Raw genomic sequence first — 20,275 nt, forward strand, 5'->3', positions numbered from 1 at the left:
TTAAGCCGGTGGTCTTTATTTGCAGCCTGGTGCACAGATCCGCCCACAATACTTATGAAACAAATCACAGTAATATCTTTTCTCTCTTTTTGTTCTTTCAAATTACAGACCAGTTTCTAATTTGCCAATTTTATCTAAAGCTTCCTCCAAGTTACTAAATATTGTGATGCTAGACACCCAACAATCCTAGTAATAATGTTATGGTACTAGCATCACTGTCTGGTGTCAAAGTTGACTTTCTGAATATCTTAGGTCCAGGATCCAACAATGACCTGGGATCCACAAATGTTTGCTTGACACAAAGCAACTACCTTGTGTTTGAAGCCTGCATTTTATGTTGGACGTCCAGTGAATGTTTATTTAGAGAAACAATGCAATGTTAATACATCTTTCTACCATCGTTATGCCATTAAATTTCACAGCATCTAACAGGAGGTACTATTATCAGATTTATTGGCACACGGTTTATCAACCTGGCCAGGCCGATAAACTGTGCCAACCATTTTGGGATTGTAATTCGCCACCTTTGTGTTACATTGAGATGTCAGCTGAGTCACAGAGCCACTTACTCTTTTCATAGATGTGTCTTTGATGCTAACTCAATTGACAGCCCAAAAACAGCTATCATAAATACCGCATTTTATACAAACTCCATTACATGTAAGCCTATTGAATGGCTTAGAAGGACCAGTCTGAACCATATTAAGGAAGTGCATTGTCCTGCAGATTGGTGGCCAGATGCAGTGTCTTGAATGGAAAGCCCCAGTGATCAACAACCAAAGACACATCCTAACAACTCAGCTGTCTTTGTCTCACTGCTCATTCCCTGTCCCTAAAGCCAGCATAACAGAGTAGGTCAGGTTTTATTTGTTGAAGGATCTCCAATCTGAACTTGTATCTAGGCATGTTTACAAAAAGAGACCAGTCACACTTCTAGGCTCTAGAAACATCTTGGATTAAATTACATGTTCATTGTTAGGCACCCTGTTCTGCTCTGTTCTTTTTAGTTTTTATCTCACCTTTCACTGTGTCCCAAGCCATTCCCCGGGATGGTCTAATCTAGTAAAAATGACTTTAATTACTGGTAGGCTTTATTTGACACTATATAAAAAAAGTACATTCATAAACCTGTTTAACAATGTGTGATTTGGAGGAAGCTGGTAAAGAGGGGTTAATTTGCTAACAAGTGAAATATTTGTTGCTATAGTTCCTTTTACAGGGGAGAACATGCTGAGAGTTGAGGGTGGGGTAGCTGATGCTGCAGTAGTTTTAGGAATAATAAATATAAGTAAATCAGTGTGTAGAAATCATGAACTGTTCTAAATGCTGGGGCATATCATATACATCTAATGCTCCTAGACTGCTGAAAGAAGGGCGTCTTTAATTCAGTATTCTAAATAAATTCTTGCTGAAATGTCCCACGGATGTATATGTTCTACCTATTTTATATATATATTGTGTAATAATACTATAACATATTATATGGGAGAGTGGCTTGTTTGTCCTCATGAACCTATTCCCGACTATTAGAGGAATCTTGCTGTTTTCTCGTTATGTTGTCTGACTTGAGCCAGAGTCTTGTGGACAGTGGCACTCAGTTGTATGTGGTACATATAAAGACCAATTGTCAAAGTGTTTTTTCCCCAAAATTTTGTTGGCTGTGAACCAGTTAGAGAGTTGTTTCACTCATCCACTCGTAGACCATGTTTCTGCTTTTAAAGATGTATTGCCTCACATTGTAAAATGTATTCTAATTTACGCTACTGATTTTACTTTCGCAGATTTACAGAAAAAGGAAACTTAGAGGTGCTGCTTTTCACAATTCAAAGTAAAATGAGGGCAAATAATCAAAAGGTGTACATGCCGCGGGAGGGTAAACTCATCTCAGACATAAACAAGGTGAGTCTGTAAGTTGTTCCTTGCAGTTGCTCATATTGTTGTAAATTGTTTGTTCTGGGCTGTCTGTATTTGGAAGCACTTGATTCACTCTTTCTTGAAATATGTCTGCTAGCTATTCAATCCCTACTCCTGTAAACTTGGCTTCTGGACAACTAGTCACACTTTTTTTTCATCCCTTGTTTCAAAGCATTTACAAACATATATTTGTTTACCTTGTTTGTTTGCACTTCATGTCTTTGGTTTCTTCCACAAACTGTGTACTGGTTTGGTACCAACAAAATTGCACACAGTGATTTCTGTATTGCCCTCTTCCATAACTTTGATGTTAGGCAGTCCTCTTTTGAAATTCATCCATATGCATCTCATTCGATACTACACATGACATCGGATTACTAGAAATATATGAAATACTTAAAATGTTAAAGGATCGCATTTTGAATATACCCATATAACAACTATAGATGTTAACGCATTACTTTACAAACCAGTTTGAGCTGTATAGTAAAATCGAGATTCTCAGTCTTTTGTTACTAAGTTAGCAAACGTGGTCGAAAAGCATCGCTGTACGAGACCACTGGACTAAATTAGTCCACTCCGCCTTAATTTAATCCTCTTCTCCAACTCCCACCCCTGATAAGCTAGTGGTTGGAATAAGCGCAGGATTGTGGACGATTATAGACATTTATGAACTTGCTCAGCAAAGTTTATGCATGTTTATTAGCTAGAATGTAGTTTACAGATGGCAGAAAACTGTCATTCTACTAGTTTGTATTAACACGTACAAGTAATGGTTTAGGTAAGTTTTAAAGGTCTGAGAATAAAGAACTGCCTTTTTCAAAACGAGGGTATGATAGACATATTGAGAACTTCAAATTATTCCATTTGAGCATCAGATAAAGTCTCTTGTGGTACTTTTTTTTGACAAAGTTAAATGTTGGTTTAACCATGCAGCTGAGCTTTCCGTGTTTATAGGTTGTAACTGTTGTTAATGTAGCAGTCTGACGGTGAAGTTATTCCTTTTACTTCCACTTTCGATGACCAGGATGTCGGAGAGAACTACGTCATATTTACTTCATTCACAGTGAGAGAGGGATTGCTCAATGAGCCAAACTGTACGCTATCTTTTCCTGAACGTAGTACCATGGGATGTGACCTAATCCCCCATTTTAGCACCTGGGTCAGAGTAATGGCGGTATCAACAGCAAAAACCTAACTTTAGCCTCATCAGTGTTCGAAGTCAAATCTAACATTATCAAATTGTATTTGAATTAATTGTGACTGTTGTGTGCCCAAATATTTTTCTGTAGCCTAGATATGTAGTTCAAACGGTGCAGAGATGGGTGAAAACAAAATATTTTCTCCTCCTCAGGCCTGGGAAAGACTGGAAAAAGCAGAACACGAACGTGAACTGGCACTGCGAAATGAGCTCATAAGGCAAGAGAAACTGGAACAGCTGGCCCGCCGGTTCGATCGCAAGGCAGCTATGAGGGAAACGTGGCTTAGTGAAAATCAGCGACTAGTTTCTCAGGTTGTTGTTTCAGACTTTTACCATCACATGTAGAAACAATTCATTATACAATTACACAGCTTTTGGGGTAGTAATGTCACTAGTTTCATATTTGTGTGGGATTGTATATATGTGCTCATTGTTCTCTGACACAGTTGTCAGTCAGAACACCCATCACTCGTGAGCAAGGGGAACTTTATAGAGGTTCAAATTGCAGTTGCATTGTAATACATTCATTTTTTTTGTTTTGCACAAGAAAATATATGTGATGGGTTTCTTAAATGCTATTGCAGGACAATTTTGGTTTTGACCTACCAGCAGTAGAAGCTGCTACCAAAAAACATGAAGCAATTGAAACCGATATTGCAGCGTACGAGGAGCGCGTACAAGCAGTGGTTGCTGTTGCCAGAGAACTGGAAGCAGAGAACTATCATGACATCAAGCGCATCACTGCAAGAAAAGACAACGTCATCCGCCTCTGGGAATACCTTCTAGAGCTACTCAGGGCACGAAGACAGCGACTGGAGATGAACCTTGGCTTGCAGAAAGTTTTCCAGGAAATGCTCTATATTATGGATTGGATGGACGAAATGAAGGTGAGTACTGTGAAGATAAAATGTGTAGATTGGTTGGCAAATATGGGACCAGCCTCACCCCTCCATTCAGCCTTTTCCTGCATGTTTTGTTATTAGATCTTCCTTTAGGAAATATAAGATGTATCATCATGTGTTATATATTCTGTATGAGATAATGTTTTGATTGTTGAAAGCTTTACTTTTCTTTCCCTCACAATTGATCATGCAAAACAAATGTTGCTGTCTGTCAACATACCTTACTTTACTCGTTTCCACTGAACAGTGCTGATCGTCTGCACTGGATTTGATCCAGTGCCAGAGCTCCTGAAACGAAAATGACAAAAGCTTCAGCAAAGAATGCTGTCTAAACTCTAGGTGTCTCCAGCACCGACTTTATTACCATTATCGTCTTGCAACAGCATTCTGGAGTGTGTAGCTTGTTGGTTGCCTTGTAAAAGGGTCCCAGCTGTGAGCCAAATGGCCTGTGCTTTTCGTCTAGCTGCAAAGCCACATCCTCTCTGCATTAGATGTTGCTACATTGATTTGTGCTCCATTGTCTGCTGCCAGCAAGCAGACCCAGTAGGAAACAGGCACAGTAGTGTATTTTCCTTTGGGGGGGAGAGGGGTGTTAAGTGAGTAAGCAGTAAGTGGAATAAATAGAAGCGGTCAAAAGAATAATTATATTTCATATTCATCCGCACACACAAATTGCCCATATTGCAGCCGTCCAGAATGCATTTTTATTGTGTGGGTGCCCTCTGTCTTTTAGTGCATATGCTGTCTTTCTGATAAGAGGTGCACACAATGTATATGGTAGGTTCTGTTTTAGTTGTAAATGTGCAGGTAACATATACGTTACACTTTCAGTAAATGTAATGGCTAGTGGCTACTAGGCTGAACCTGTAGGTAGTGACTGGTATGACTGTTGATAATTCAATCTTTGTTTACAGTAGTTCCGCTGTGGCATTAGGGCATTGATCTACATAGCAACTCCACAGTTAATGGGGTAAGTCCTGTTGTAAATATCGTTCAGTGTGGTATATGAAAGCCATGAGTCTGCAGACTCCATGGTGAACATTTTCTTACCAGCCGCCTGCTTTAAACTGAATCCTCTTCTCAAGGTGATAGGGTTTGCAAATAGAATATGCATAAGGAAATGCCAGCAACAGACCTATGCAAGTGATGCGTGTGCAGTTGATTGGAAACAAGCACATACTAAATTTAGTTTGGATTTAAAGATTGTATGTTTTGAAGCGATTTCTTAAGTGAAGCTGAATCCTGGGCATTTGCTGGTGTTTGGTGGAAACAATGTGGCTCTCCTCTTGTTTAATGTGTGTTTCGTTCATTTTCAGGTGCTGCTGTTGTCTCAAGATTATGGAAAGCATCTCTTGGGAGTGGAAGACCTGCTGCAGAAACATGCATTGGTTGAGGCAGACATTGCAATTCAGTCAGAACGCGTGCGAGGTGTCAATGCTTCTGCCCAGAAGTTTGCTATGGAAGGAGAAGGTAAAGTGTGATTGTGCACACAGATTCGCCTTGTTTTGTCGACTTACAATAGAAGATAATGGGTCGCTTAAGTGTATTGGGAAGTATTTGTGAGTATTCAGAGCAAAAGAAGTACAGGTCTCATTAACTGTTCAAATGCAAAATGTATTTCCACTACATTAGCACACACATGGAGTATTTATTTAGTATTAATAAAAAAAATATATACATACAGGTTTTCTGTGAGGTAGGAGAAAAGTTAGGCATCCTAGTGATGTAATAGTTGCTAACACTCGTGCCCCGGTAGGTTAAAAGAAGCAGTCACACCTTTTGGCCTAGACAGCCGTCCAGTAGCAATGATAGTTTCCTACCCCCGTTGCAGGTCCAGGGATAATCACTCTGAGAGAGGACTCCTTAGTCCGTATTTAGAGAAGATCAGCCATCTTGATGATCGTCACCATGACTGTCATTATTTGCAGTCAGGACCACCTCAACAACACTTTGAGGTTGTGCAGTACTCAACAGAGCACTTAGGGAGAAACCTCCTTCCAGGATCTAGGGGCTTCATTTAATATTTCTTGGGGGAGGGACTGCACTAAATATGCTGTTGGGGTCTCACACATCCTAATTTGTTCACTTTTTCTCTGTCCTCAGCTAAGATAATTTGGGAAATGGTGGCAGGGGTACCCCACTCCCCTGGTATCCCCAGGACAAGTAGAATCAACTCTTCAGTGCAGTACAATGTAGATAAAAACAAATATTAACTGAATTTGTTAGTTAAGTGTGACTTCAAGTAGTGCCTCCACTTCACCTAGATACCTCTAAGCAGTATGAGGGAAAGCTATTGATTTATAAACGGAACATAATTTTTTTTTAAATATATACATACATGCAGACATACATTATAGGGCCTAGAACCATTTATGACAATATAGCATTTAGAAACCATGTATGCATGAAAGTGCTTGTGGTAAGGAGTAAGTGAAAGTTGGGTATGTAGTTGCAATCTCACAACCCTTTTCTTCAGTGAACAGAAATTAATTTTATACAGGCTCATGAATGTTTAAATTGCAATATTTGGAAATGCTCGTCCTTTTTGAGGAATTTTGAATTCCCCATTGTCATAATTTCTCTCATGTTTGAAGGCAAGAGCGTTCCTGATCGTGGAATGCCAACAAGCTGTGACCATTTTTTTGTTGCTATAAATTAACATTTTAATTAGCAATTTAGAATCTATTTTGGAGCAATGTTTCCTTCGTCAGTTGGTAAAAATGTTTAACAATTATTTGCAAATTATATTTGTGTCCTGTTTTCCACTCAAACATATTTATGTTTATCTTGATAGGTTACAAACCTTGTGACCCTCAAGTTATACGTGATCGTGTGGCTCACATGGAGTTCTGTTATCAAGAGTTATGTCAGCTGGCAGCGGAACGACGTGCTCGTTTGGAGGAGTCGAGGCGCCTTTGGAAGTTCTTCTGGGAAATGGCAGAGGAAGAGGGCTGGATACGTGAGAAAGAACAGATCCTGTCATCGGATGATTATGGCAGGGACTTGACAAGTGTGGTCCGTCTTCTCAGCAAGCACAATGCATTTGAAGATGAAATGAGTGGGCGCAGTGGTAATTTTAGGCAGACTATTCGAGAGGGTGAAGAAATGATCAAAGAGGATCATTTTGGATCTGAGAAAATTAGAGAGAGAATTAATGACATCGAGGAACAGTGGGCCAACCTTGAACAGCTCTCTGCCATCAGGAAGAAACATCTAAAGGAGGCCTCCAGCCTTCATCAGTTCCAAGCTGATGCAGATGATATTGATGCTTGGATGTTGGACATCCTCAAAATTGTATCCAGTAATGATGTTGGCCATGATGAATATTCCACTCAGTCCCTGGTCAAAAAACACAAAGATGTTGCAGAAGAAATTGCAAGCTATCGAGCAATCATTGACTCACTACATGAACAAGCTCAGGCTCTCCCAGCAGAGCATGTTGATTCACCAGAGGTGCAAGGCAGATTGTCTGGCATTGAGGAGAGGTTCAAGGAGGTTGCTGAACTGACACGACTTCGTAAGCAAGCTTTGCAGGATGCTCTTGCTTTGTACAAGATGTTCAGTGAAGCAGATGCTTGTGAACTTTGGATTGACGAGAAGGAGCAGTGGCTAAATAATATGCAAATTCCAGAAAAACTGGAAGACCTCGAAGTTATACAGCACAGGTAAACAAGCAACATGTTTCAGTAACTAGGTCCCATTTATAGCTGAAGGTTTTACCAGTTGTTTAACATTACTTTTCCCACTAATTGCAGATTTGAAAGCTTAGAGCCTGAAATGAACAACCAGGCATCCCGTGTGGCTGTCGTAAACCAAATTTCTCGCCAGTTGATACACAGTGGACATCCAAGTGAGAAAGAAATCAAAGCACAGCAAGATAAGTTGAATACAAGGTATTGCAGAAGGAAAGAACGTAAAAATGCATTTCCTATCAGTCTTTGCTTGGAATGTTTAAAATACATTGGGACTCCTTTTCTATTATAGTCTGCAAAGTTACAAAGCTAATGAACTGTTAAACACTATGTAATTCAATGTTCCAGTGCCCTGACAATTGACTTCTTTGTAATTAAGTATACCAACTTTTCATCTAAACTCTTGATCACATGTGTAGTAAGCCAAGAAGTTGAAAAGTTGGAGAAATGATTTAATTGTCGATGCGCTGCGCCTCTGTTGACAGTTTTTCAGCAATAGTTGGTTACTAGAACAGTTTTATCCATCTTTTCACCACCTTCAGCCCCCATCAGCAAGGAAGTAAACTAAAAGTCAGGACCGAGATATGCGTTTAGTAATTAGTAGAAAGGTAATTCCTACATATGTCCCTAAGTGTTCAATAATGCACTTCTTCTTGTGCTTATAATGAGCTTAATAGTTAACGAAGGGAATAGAATATTATCTGGTGTTGGTAACTTATGACCCAGATTGTTCGCATGAATTACAAAACTCGTCACTTAATTGTATCCAATGATGTGTGAGTAGTGATACAGTTTTGTAGGTAATACTGCTGGACAAATGACACTGTAAGCAAAAACTACATGTGTAAAATGTTAGTGCCAATGTATGACTTGTTATAATCCTCAATCTGGTTAGGGCATTTGAAAGAGGAGATTCAAAGTTTCCATTGATTCAGGAACCTGTCCGCCAGTTGTCTTATGTAGTGCATACGTCATAAGGATGGATTTGGGGAAATGAGCTTGCCTACCTAGACATGTTCCTATGTCAATTATTTTAGTAACCTGTCTTTGACAGGGGTTCAGAACAGTGGAGAAAGATGCAAAAAAAATGTTTTATGCGGCATGCAATGCACAAAAATATGCATGCTGCGTTTGACATGAGCATCAGCGGTGGGCATATTTTGGAAAATGTATGCCTAGATTTTAAGATTTGTCCGTGATACCCGCTTTGAGTGATTGTCTTACGATGTTTGGAAATCTTGGCTTTAGAATGGGTGGAATACATAGTAAGCAGTCACAAAATTGACTGTTGTGCTCCATTGGTGCAGACATCCAACCCTCCAGACCTGTTCCATGTATATGTTTCGAAAGTGTTGCGAGAGTGTAGAGAAAATAGAAATTGGATTCTTAGTAAGCTTTTGCACATGTCTGCTACTTGAGAGGGACAGATTACACTTGAGGTAATGTATGCACCGTGATTCTAAGCTCTTGTCAATGCGTGCGCCATGCAATAGGGCAGTGGACTCTTACTGCATTTGGTCAATGTCCCACTCGGGTTGCATCAATAAGAAGCAGGTAAGGGGACTGTAGATCTGGGGTAAGAGTACCAAGTAAGTGATACTTTTGAGTCTCTCAGCTCTTTCAAGCTGCCTCTTATTGATTACCGTACTATGATAACCACACTCTGCACTGAACCTGTTATACATAATAATTGTCTCTCTAATGTTTGCATTATTTTTGTAACTCTTCTCGGCATACATTTTTCCAAAGAAGAATCATTTATTATTAACTATTTCTATTATGGACATTATGTTTCTGACTTTCATTTCTGTCCCTGCTTGTGCTTCTTAGATGGGGTCAATTCAGAGAACTAGTGGACAAAACCAAAGATGCTCTCAGCTCCGCCCTAAGTATCCAGAACTACCATCTTGAATGTAATGAAACAAAGTCATGGATTAGAGAGAAGACCAAAGTGATTGAATCAACGCAAGAACTGGGGAATGACCTTGCTGGAGTAATGGCCCTGCAGAGGAAGCTGACTGGTATGGAGCGGGACTTGGCAGCCATTGAGGCAAAGTTAAGTGATCTGCAAAAAGAATCAGAGAAACTGCAAGCAGAACATCCTGATCAGGCCCAGGCGATTAGTGAGCGACTTGGTGAAATTGGTGATGTATGGGAAGAAATGAAAACCACCCTTAAGAATCGTGAAGAATCTCTGGGGGAGGCCAGCAAACTTCAACAGTTCTTACGTGACTTGGATGACTTCCAATCCTGGCTTTCTAGAACGCAAACAGCAATTGCTTCGGAAGATATGCCAAACACATTGGCGGAGGCCGAAAAGCTTCTTACTCAGCATGAGAACATAAAGAATGAAATTCACAACTATGAGGAGGACTATCAAAAGATGAGGGACATGGGTGAATTAGTGACCCAGGGTCAGACTGATGCACAGTACATGTTTCTGCGGCAGCGTCTTCAGGCATTGGACACCGGATGGAATGAGCTTCACAAAATGTGGGAGAACAGGCAGAATCTCCTGTCTCAATCTCACGCCTACCAGCTGTTTCTTAGAGACACTAAGCAGGCTGAAGCATTTCTCAACAACCAGGTAAACTATTGCATTTTTTAAACTGTAATATATATTTAGTTACTGCGAATTATGTTTTCGCCGTGGACCCACACTGATAATTTTTTCCCAGTGGTATAACTTAGGGATGCCTGGGAAATGTATAAGAAAGTGATAAAGGATATGCCCATCTCTTCTGTAATACAGAGCCTTCCGTAAATCTGCACAGTTCTGCCACACTTTTATTTCTTTGTGTTGTTAGTGAATGAGAATCTTATAACCCTGTCTACATTGTTGTCAAAGCTTGGGATTCCAATTGGTTCTCACTGTAATTAGTATTTCATGAAACAAGTCCTGGGCACATATATATGATATACAGTTGGTACAATACTGAAATTTTCTGGAGGTCGACACCGGTAGTTGCATGAAAGTTGTTTTATGTAAGCAGTATTCGTAAAAGCCGACACATGTTTTGTCAACAGTTAACTACCTGTGACTCTTCAGGGCTGGTAAATGCACTATGCGTTCATCGATGAACCGGTGATACTTCCGACACGGTCTACGCGTACAATTAGGAGCCGCGGATGGGGCAGTTAAAGTATGCGAAAGAAACACGGGCGGGTGCATCCGTGTATTGGCAGGGCCTGAAAGTGCAGGGGCCAGCCTGTGCTCGTCTCACCGTGGAGAATAGTATTTCATGACATACTCCAAATTTGTTGCATTGCCTTAGACAAAGCTTTTGTGGCGTTCAGCACTGCAATATTACCTCATATCTATCACCTATGTAGCAAGCTTAATGGATTATTAAATGGCTGCTGCAGTGTTATTGGCACTCCCCAAAAATGATGGCAATTTACAAGGTAGTGGGTGTTTGTGATCGGTGTAATCCTGAGGCATGTAAGGCTATTTAAACTTTCAACCCTAACAGCAGAATTTTCTACTTAAAAAGCACACCCTGGCTGGCTCTGACAGTGCAAGCAGCTCGTTGGTTCCTGTTGGCTTCCCCCCTCTTCAACAGTTTCTTCTGCTGTCATTGAATGTGTTACTTATGGTGGAGGAGCAGACATCACAGACCCTGCATCACCCTTTATCCCCAGGTAGCCATGAATGTTGGATGTTTGACAGATTTTTGGGGTATCTATATTAGATGGATTTGCACAAAACTGGGCTTAATAAAAGCAGTTTACTTAGAGGTTATTCTAAATATTCAGCATGAATTTTGGCTGTGCCCCTCTGGGATATGAAGAACTAGTAGTTGAGGACTTTGGGTGGACTGGGGCTGCTGAGGCAAATCTCTCCCACACCTCTGGCAGTCACTGAATGACAGTGAGCAAAGACAGGAAGCATTCTTTCCACAACTACTCGCACTCCATGCAATATTCCAAGGATTCTAAGGAAGGGAAGAAGTTGTAGTTTAGGGCAATGAATTGGACAAAACAACAGACTTGTGAAGTGCTCCTCCATTTTCATTGCAGCATTGAGCATTCCAGTGTTATTTTTGTGCATTTTTTCTCTTATTCTAGATGATACTGTTCTGCCCCGTTTGTGAAGAGCCCCAAATTCATTGGCCTCAAATGACTCCTAAGAAATTAAATCTTGTGTGCTAGGGAATGTTGTCTCCTCCCTTAAAACTGCAGGTTTCAAACCATGTTATGACTGCAGAACACAAATGCCGGTCATGGACCTGCAAAAGGTGGCTCTCTACTGTATGGACTCAGGACATGACTCACTCAAAGATGTGCGATAAGTGTGCCCTTATGCACGTGAAGGTGATCTGGGACCAAGAAGCAAAGCTGTATGTGTTCGTACATAAGAGATTGTCAAAGCCTTCCCGTAACTTTCTCATTCCCGCTCCAGGGAGAGGACGTAGACTCATTCTTACTTCTCTGGGCCGTTCCTGTGAGATGTCAACTACGTGATCAAATTCTTCCAGTAATTCCAAATCGAAGCCCAAGCAGAAGCATAAAAAAGTGAAGTGGGACTCGATTCCATCCCACCACTCTGTATCCCAGGAAGGACGTCAATATATCAGTTGGTCTCCATCAGGATCCCTAGCCGCAGAGCCTATTCTCCAACTGATCATTCACAGTTTCCAGGCCATCTGCACCACCTCAGCAGATTGAGGCCTTTAAAGATGCCTTGCTGCAGATTTTTTGCACATTTCCGGTTTCCTTTGGCAAGCCTTCAGACCCCAAGGAACCACAAGGGGCTCTAGCCCGTCATGAGCACCATCCGAACTGTTATGACATGTTTGGGGTCCTGTACAGACTCCATTACATAATCTACTCCAGTTCCAGGACCGGCACTTACCGTTCCTCTTTGACTGGTGTTAAAGCCACTGGTGCTGGAAGAGGATCCAGCGCTGATTACGATGTCTGACCCCAAACTAACTTCAGCCCGATCGTACTTGAAGTTGTGCTACTAAATTACTAAAGCACAACTGGTCAACATACAGCCTGACTCTAACAATACCTCTACTAGAGCGGTTGCACCAGCAAAGGTTCTGTTATCTTTTTGCTGTGGTTCTGATTAAGGTGCACCCCAAGAGGGCGATTATGATGGGGAAGGAGGGATATGATGATCTACCTCCTTATTATGACAATGACAGTTTTACATGGACTTAGAGGTCAGTGTGCTTGATACTTCCCCTAATAGTGGGTTGGACTAGCCAATTAGAGCACCAACCAAATAGTGTGCATTATTTGCAGCTATGGTTCTATGGGCAGCTGGGATCCTGTAATTTCAAATCTTCAACCGAGACCAATACTAAGTGGCTTACGGAAATTTTGCAGCATGGGGCAGCCATGTCTTTCCCTCTTGCTGTCCTTTAACGAGGCCCTCAATCATACCTTGATGGGCACTTGGTCACAACCCTGTTCTTGCTCCTGTGTGAATAGGCAGATGGCTAGGCATCACAGACCAGTGCCTGACGATTCTGATTTTTTCACTTAACACTCCAGAGAACCTGGTGGTTCTGGGTTCAACCTGCAGCGTGAATCCCAATTGATTCCACACAACTCTGCTGTATAGAAAGTCGATGAGGGGTCAATGCAGTCTGTTTGTTGGGCCTGCTGTCTCCAGAATGAGCTTCCAGCCGCTCACTGCACCCTCATTAAAGAGACCCTCCATAGTGTATATCCCAAGTGTATGGAGTGCATGTCGAGCCCCTCCCTCCTTGCCCATCTGGAAACACAGGCACAATTAGGACAGACATAAAGTGGGGCAGAGGGTGCCACCTTCTAGAAAAGACAACTTGCACGAATAAAGAGACCGAGACAAAGGACCTCTCCCACAAACCTCCTTTCTGCAGTGACTCCTGCAACTTCCTCACTACCTTGAAAAATATGGTGGTGATGTCACAAAATCCTTGAAAATATGGACTATGAATATGAACTTAACGACTAACTGTATGTCGAAAAAAGATACTGACCACTCTAAAGTCTAGAACACCGGATATAGCGTTGATCCAAGAAACCCACATATCACAATCATATACTGATAAACTGAAATAGGCTCAAGTACAGTTGGTATAACAGCACCATCAGATTCCGGACTCCTAATATTTGATCTGACCATATTGTTAGGCTCAATCTATGCCCCAAATACAACAAAAACATCTTTTTTAATCAATTGCATGGAAATCTGACTGTATTTTCACTGTACAGCAGTGATAATTGGGAGAGACTGGAACGTCTCCATCGATCATGTTCGAGAAAGATCTCAGGCCAGACCTGATAAACAAGAAGGAGAGTGCTCCTGAAAGACTAAGGTCCTGACTACGAGTTTGGCGGATGGGATACTCCATCACAAACGTGATGGATATCCCTTCCTCTGTATTACAAAGTTCCATAGGATATAATGGGATTGTAATTTGGTGGATGGGGTATGCGTCATGTTTGTGACGGAGTAGCCTGTCTGCCAAACTTGTAATCAGGACCTTAATGCCTTACCACGCCTTGGTGGACCCATGGAGACTTCACCATCCCAAGGCCAGGAAGTATACGTTCCTGTAGTGTCTGCATGTCACTGAAACAAGAATTGAAGATTACCTAAACCACACTGTATGATTATTTAAGATCCTGGACTGTGGAACTGGGCAGCTAGATTTCAGATCATGCCCCAGTTACTTAAATCTAGCTCTAAAACTGTTGTGATCAATTGCCAGAACATGGAGGATGGATATACTACGATATAAGATGCAGGATGAAAAAGAAATTGAAAGAATGATTCAAAGACTATAAGGAACTAAAAAAGACTCACTAAGCTTTTTGCAAACATGGGCAGCAGGAAAATCCTATATTCGATATCTAAGATAAAAAATCAACTATGGTAAATTAAGGCAAGCCTACCCAAAAAGATATCAAGAACCTTGAACAAGGAATAGCTGATATCTATGAAAAATACAAATGATGCCCTTCGGAGTCCAACTTGAAAAGCCTCATCTTAAAGAAATCCGAACAGAATAATAGCTTCTCGGAACATGCTGAGAAGGCCTTGCAAAGACTCAAGAGTACCCATTGCAAACATGGCAAAAAAGCCTGTAGACCTTTAGCTCTTCAACTGAAACAGAGAAAGGCTAGATCGATTACAACGATCACTTTATGGTCATAAAGGATGTCTATTAACAAAACCATGAAAAATAAATACATATTTTGCTTCCTTCACTGCACTGTACACTAGAGAGACAACATAGAAGACATCAGTTGAACAACAGTTCATGTACCATCTACCATTACCAATCTTGTAGCTTACTCCGGAGCTACAAGAAGAACTAGACTGTGAAACAACAAAAGAGGAAATTGTTGACACAATCAAAAACAGGCCAACACATAAAACCCCGGTAGAGGATGGCTTATCGATCTCATTTCACAAAATTGATGCAGAGCATTCAATTAGTCTATTGAAAAACATGTTAACGGAAACTACTAAAGTGAGTAACTTGAAAGCAGACTTCAACAAAACCTCTGTCACTCTGATTCCCAAAACGGAGAAAGATCCTCTGCATTGGGGCAACTATCAGCAGATATACCTGATAGTTACATAAAATGTAGCCAAAATTCTGGCAAACAGTCTGAAAAAAGTCAAACATACAATGAAATTAAGTTGCATATGTTCCTGGACGTACATCCTAGAATTACATGCATACCATATTACACCTACTGTGGTGAACCTGAACTGAAAATGACGCACAAGTGGTTTTCTCACTCGAGGCGGAAGAGCTTTTGATCAAGTGGAGTGGGGCTACTTATTCCTAACCATGGCCAGAATGGGGATAGGTTGGCGATTCTTATCCATGATGAAATGGCTGTCCACTGATCTCACAGCAGTCATTAATTGTAACTCAAGTAAACTCTGCATTAGAAAAGGAACGAGGCAGGGCTGTCGCTGTTGCTCTTCCTATGGTCCCTAGAGATATTAGCAACCGCTTTTCGATGCACTAACCACAAAAAGGTGATATGGCTTCTAGCCCATTAAAACTCATGCTGTATGCAGACAATATGCTACTAACTATAGCCTCCCCTGAAACGTCACTTTTAAAGCACAGACACACTATCAACCTTTTCAATCCTTCTCTGGATAAAAGATAAATTGGCCGAAAAGCGAGGCCGATAACAAAACATATTGCAAATGTCTCTTGTCAATTTCCATTTTTAGTGTAAACTGCACAAAGTGCAGTATCTCAGCATGAAGATCAGCCATCAATTTCAAACAATAATCAAAGATGATCTTTCGATCCTCATTGATTAAATGCAATGCGATATCTCATAATTGAGTGCTACACCTATCTCTATGAGGCAAACAGGAAAAATGTAAATGACCTCCAGTTTCAGCTGTTTTTGGCTTGCTGCAGATGGCTAACCTGTGTCTCCAACTCCAGCAAATAGATGAGCAGATCAAAAATTATATTTGGCAAAATGAAATGCCCCAGTCAGCTATCCCACAACTACCGGTGGTTTATATCTCTCTAATATACATATATACTACAATACGTACCATTTGTCCCAGCTAGCATATTATCCTAGCAAAGAGCTTGAAGCCAGACATTGGGTGACAATCAAAACCCACATCCAGAGAGGATCAACAGGCCCACACTAGACATACCTACTTAACACCCCTAATGGAGCAAAGTAGAATCCTGTCCTCTCTAACTCACTTCAGGTCTGGGCAAATGCACATGGACTCTTCAACCAAGAGTCTCCAAGCACCTCTCTGGAACAACGATGAGATCGTCATTAGAGGCCAGATGATAAGCAGAACCTGTTAGAAACCGAAAGCAATACTCACCTTAGATCAATTCACCTGGGAAGGAACTGTGAAATCTGGGCTTAAGTGAAGAATTCCACTTGAATAGTACATCCAATCTACAATACCCCCAGCTCAGAGGCTGCCTAATAGACCGCCTTAAACTAAAGAAGATGGCTTTAAAGGACTCCATGCTACATACATACATACATACTTGGATAGGCCAGCTATAAAATACTAAGATCTGTTATCTCTGAAATGCTGGTAGATGAAAAGTTATCCAAATCTACTTTAAATGTTATCTAACTTAACTGGCCAAGAATGGTTAAACTTATTATTGACCCAGGATCATGGCCATCAAGCGGCGAGATTAAAATTCAACTACTTCAAGGTAATCCATCATTGCCACTGGTCGCCATATAAGGGTGAAAATGTCTACTGATAGAGATGTCTCTGAAATTAGGGTGATACATATTTTATCCACTTCTGGAGTAATGCAAGTGTTCTGGTCTTCGATATGGACTGACGTGAAAACCTTAAGTGACTTTATCTGCGCAGGCATTTATAGAACTTGCTCACCTTCATTATACTCCAGACATACGCGGAGTCACTTACGTAAGAAAAGATGGCCGAATTCTGCTTTAGCGATGTCAAAAATCAGTATAGTAAGTATTTGGAAGAAAACTACATCTTCATCTTTGAAATGCTAGACCGAGGCAATGGCAACAATGGCCTCGCATGAAAGACTGTAATAAAGTTTATGTGATCAGCTACATATTTCTTAGGTGGTTTGGGAATTGTATGTCACATACTACTCGAATAGGTTTACTGACTCTACTGTTTACAAACAGATGGTTCACTTTTTCCCTGCATCAACATCACCATATACACATCATCTCTCTATGCCTAAAATGTTGAATAAATCAATTGAATTTGTATAATGCCCTCGCCCTATGTGCACAATCTTGTAGATTGTCTCGCATTCCACACCCCATCCCAGGTAATGTACAGCGCTCCGTTGCTTCCTAGCTAGGTTTGCGCCGTATTAATACCAATACATACACATTTTCCTCTCTGCCCTCCCACCTCCCCTTTCTGTAAAGTTTATTTATTTATTTATTTATGCATTTTTATATAGCGCGGACTTTACCCGAAGGCGTCAGAGCGCTTCACATTAGGAACAGAAATGAAACATAATGAGAAACATTACAAAATAACAGATTGCAAAAACATACGTTACTTACATAAGGTAATAGTGACAATTGTGAGCAAACAAAATACATGAGGTGGTAAAAACTGTGAGCAACCAAAAATACATGAGGTAGTAAAGGTAATAGTGACAATCGTGAGCAAACAAAATACTTGAGTAAAAATTGTGAGCAACCAAAAATACATGAGGTAGTCAAAAGTGCACAAGAGGAAAGTGCCAAGTGTGCAGTTATAAGAGAAAACAGTATAATTTGAGGTATAAAGTGACCTTTTTAGCATCTAAAAAGGTCTCAAGTTAGACATCTGCATACTGGTATAAATTATTCAAACTCTGCGTCTGAGGGCGTGGGCAGAGATATATAAGAATCTGAGGTCAGTGTGCAGGGATGGCTCTTAAAGGTGGCTCCATTCTCACTTCTGGGGCAGTATGAAGACAGCATGAAGGCACATAGCGCCACCTAGCAGTGCTCCGTGGTGTTGCTGGAATAATGTTCTAGATCCATTTGGGTGCCTGGGACGGATAATCTAAGGTGGGGAATCTTCTGTTTGATAGAATATCCACTAGAAACAGCTTTCAGGAGTAGGACCTTCTCCTTCTGTGATTTATACTGTCTAGACGAGCCAGGTTTCGTGGTTTTTCACAGGCAGTCTCCTGTTAATGTCATATCCGTTTATTTCCCTTTATGAAAATCCAAGCTTTTTTGAAGGCTTTGAGTTAAAAGCCGGCGCTTCAGAAAGAAGTCATTGACTTGCTGCTCGATGAGGGAGAATTTGTTGTCCCGCACAATGGAGAAAGTGCGGTCCTGGCCATGTTCAGTACTTAGAGTTGCATTAAATTAGTACCAGCCAAGCCCATTCCTCCTTTCACTAAAGCAATGGCTTTTCAACCCTTCAAACAACTGGATTCGTCTGCCACAGTACTCCTGCCAGTGCCTTCATTTTCTTAACCTTGCAGTCCATAGGAAATGCTCTTTGGGGAAAACCAAGCTTGCTTGACTCTGGCAAGTCTGCCGATTTGCAGGAGCTTCTGATATCCAAGCAAGACCTCCTTGATACTTTTGCATGATGCATAAACACCTGCCTCGTCATGAGGTACCATGACTGAACTTTTCAGACTTGAGCAGAAATTTCAGAACTCGTATTGATGCAATATGTGACAAAGGATCTGTTTGCTGGAGGTGTTGAGTGAATAGGACTGCCTTTCATCACCTCATTATTTCTTAAATATTGCTTTGGAATATAGCAACAACTTTAAAAATTAAGAGAGCCAGGAATTAGTAGGAGGATATAGTTATCTTTGTAGTTATATTTACCCAATGTCCTCCCGCCTTTTCCTTTCCAATTGGTCAGAGCCATGATGATGCGAGGCTCCTTTCCTAAGGTGGAAACTGGTGAAGTTGTGCACCTGCTTTAGTAAGTTACCAAGGCCATAGAAGTAATTGGCTGTATAGCTTATAACACTTTCTCGTCACTCCTCTAAGTGGCAGGGAATAGAACAAGCGGATGGACAAGTATTATTTATTTATTTATTTATTTATTCAAAGTTTTATATAGCGCGAACAAGATCTTTACAGATATCAGAGCGCTTCACAGGGGGGGGAGTGGGCAACAGGAGGGTGAATAAACATAATATTTGGGTACAATATAGTAAACGATAGCATACTAGGATAGCAGTCATGTGCTGATAAGATAACAGTAAGCACTCAGATAGGCAATAATATAAGGCGGTGCAGAGTCTTTGATCCAGCTACAATATAGATCAGTAGATACCAATACACACTCAAAATAGACAATAATATAAGACGCTGCAGAGTCTTTGATCCAGCTGCAGAAGGAATCAGGAGGGCTCAGGTTATAAGGATATCTATATCACTTACTTAGAGATCCAGAGAACAAGGGGTAGGGGCATCAAGGGGGGAGATTCAACAAACTGATGTGCACCGTATAGTAATGGGTAGTAGGTGAGTAGCATAATAGGATCACAATCATGCATGAATATGAAGTTATTGGACTATCAACTAACCAATGTTACAAAAGAGTCAGTTGCATTTTCTGTATTAATGTATTAAGAGTCAGTTGCATTTTCTCATACCTTGAAATCTGCGTGACCTCTCTTCCTCTCGGTGACGCTCCAATATGGGCATGCAAGAGCAACACGTGCACTCTAGGGTGTGGTTTGAAGTCCTTTCGTGGGCCATATGCCTTCCCCCAATGTTGAAAGATGTCCCAAGTTTATTGACATCGGGCTGGCGTAGAGTTGATGTATTAAGTGCCCAGAAAAACCCAGAACATTTAACATGTACTGAAATGTTCTTAAATGAGTAGTCCTAGGGATCCAGCAACCAAAAGAAATGTTTAAACCCATTGGTGGAAAAAAGAATCTAAAGTAGCATTTGAGTATATTGGCATTGTGCGCTTACAGTCTGTATCGTAGTGAGACGTCATGACTCTGCCTATGGTCAAAATCCACAGTAAAAACATTTATATTTTAGAGAATACCTCTGGACCCAACAGCTAGCTGGCAGAATAAGGCACAGGATATGATTGTTAAAGCATCTCAAGCTTCAAA

At 40.9% G+C, this 20,275-nt stretch overlaps 1 protein-coding gene across 3 annotated transcripts in view; it reads left to right on the forward strand.

Moving 5' to 3' along the window:
* The window catches only part of SPTBN1 (spectrin beta, non-erythrocytic 1), a 503,123-nt gene that overhangs the window by 290,780 nt on the left and 192,068 nt on the right, over positions 1–20,275 (forward strand). For all 3 annotated transcript variants that reach the window (XM_078649481.1, XM_078649482.1, XM_078649483.1), the window contains 7 exons: positions 1,782–1,899; positions 3,269–3,427; positions 3,700–4,002; positions 5,334–5,487; positions 6,812–7,682; positions 7,773–7,910; positions 9,540–10,296. In XM_078649481.1, the coding sequence (XP_078505607.1) occupies positions 1,782–1,899; positions 3,269–3,427; positions 3,700–4,002; positions 5,334–5,487; positions 6,812–7,682; positions 7,773–7,910; positions 9,540–10,296 (2,500 nt within the window). The remainder of the gene's footprint in view (positions 1–1,781; positions 1,900–3,268; positions 3,428–3,699; positions 4,003–5,333; positions 5,488–6,811; positions 7,683–7,772; positions 7,911–9,539; positions 10,297–20,275) is intronic.

The sequence above is a fragment of the Lissotriton helveticus genome, chromosome 6, assembly GCF_964261635.1.
Source record: "Lissotriton helveticus chromosome 6, aLisHel1.1, whole genome shotgun sequence".
Classification (NCBI taxonomy): domain Eukaryota; kingdom Metazoa; phylum Chordata; class Amphibia; order Caudata; family Salamandridae; genus Lissotriton; species Lissotriton helveticus.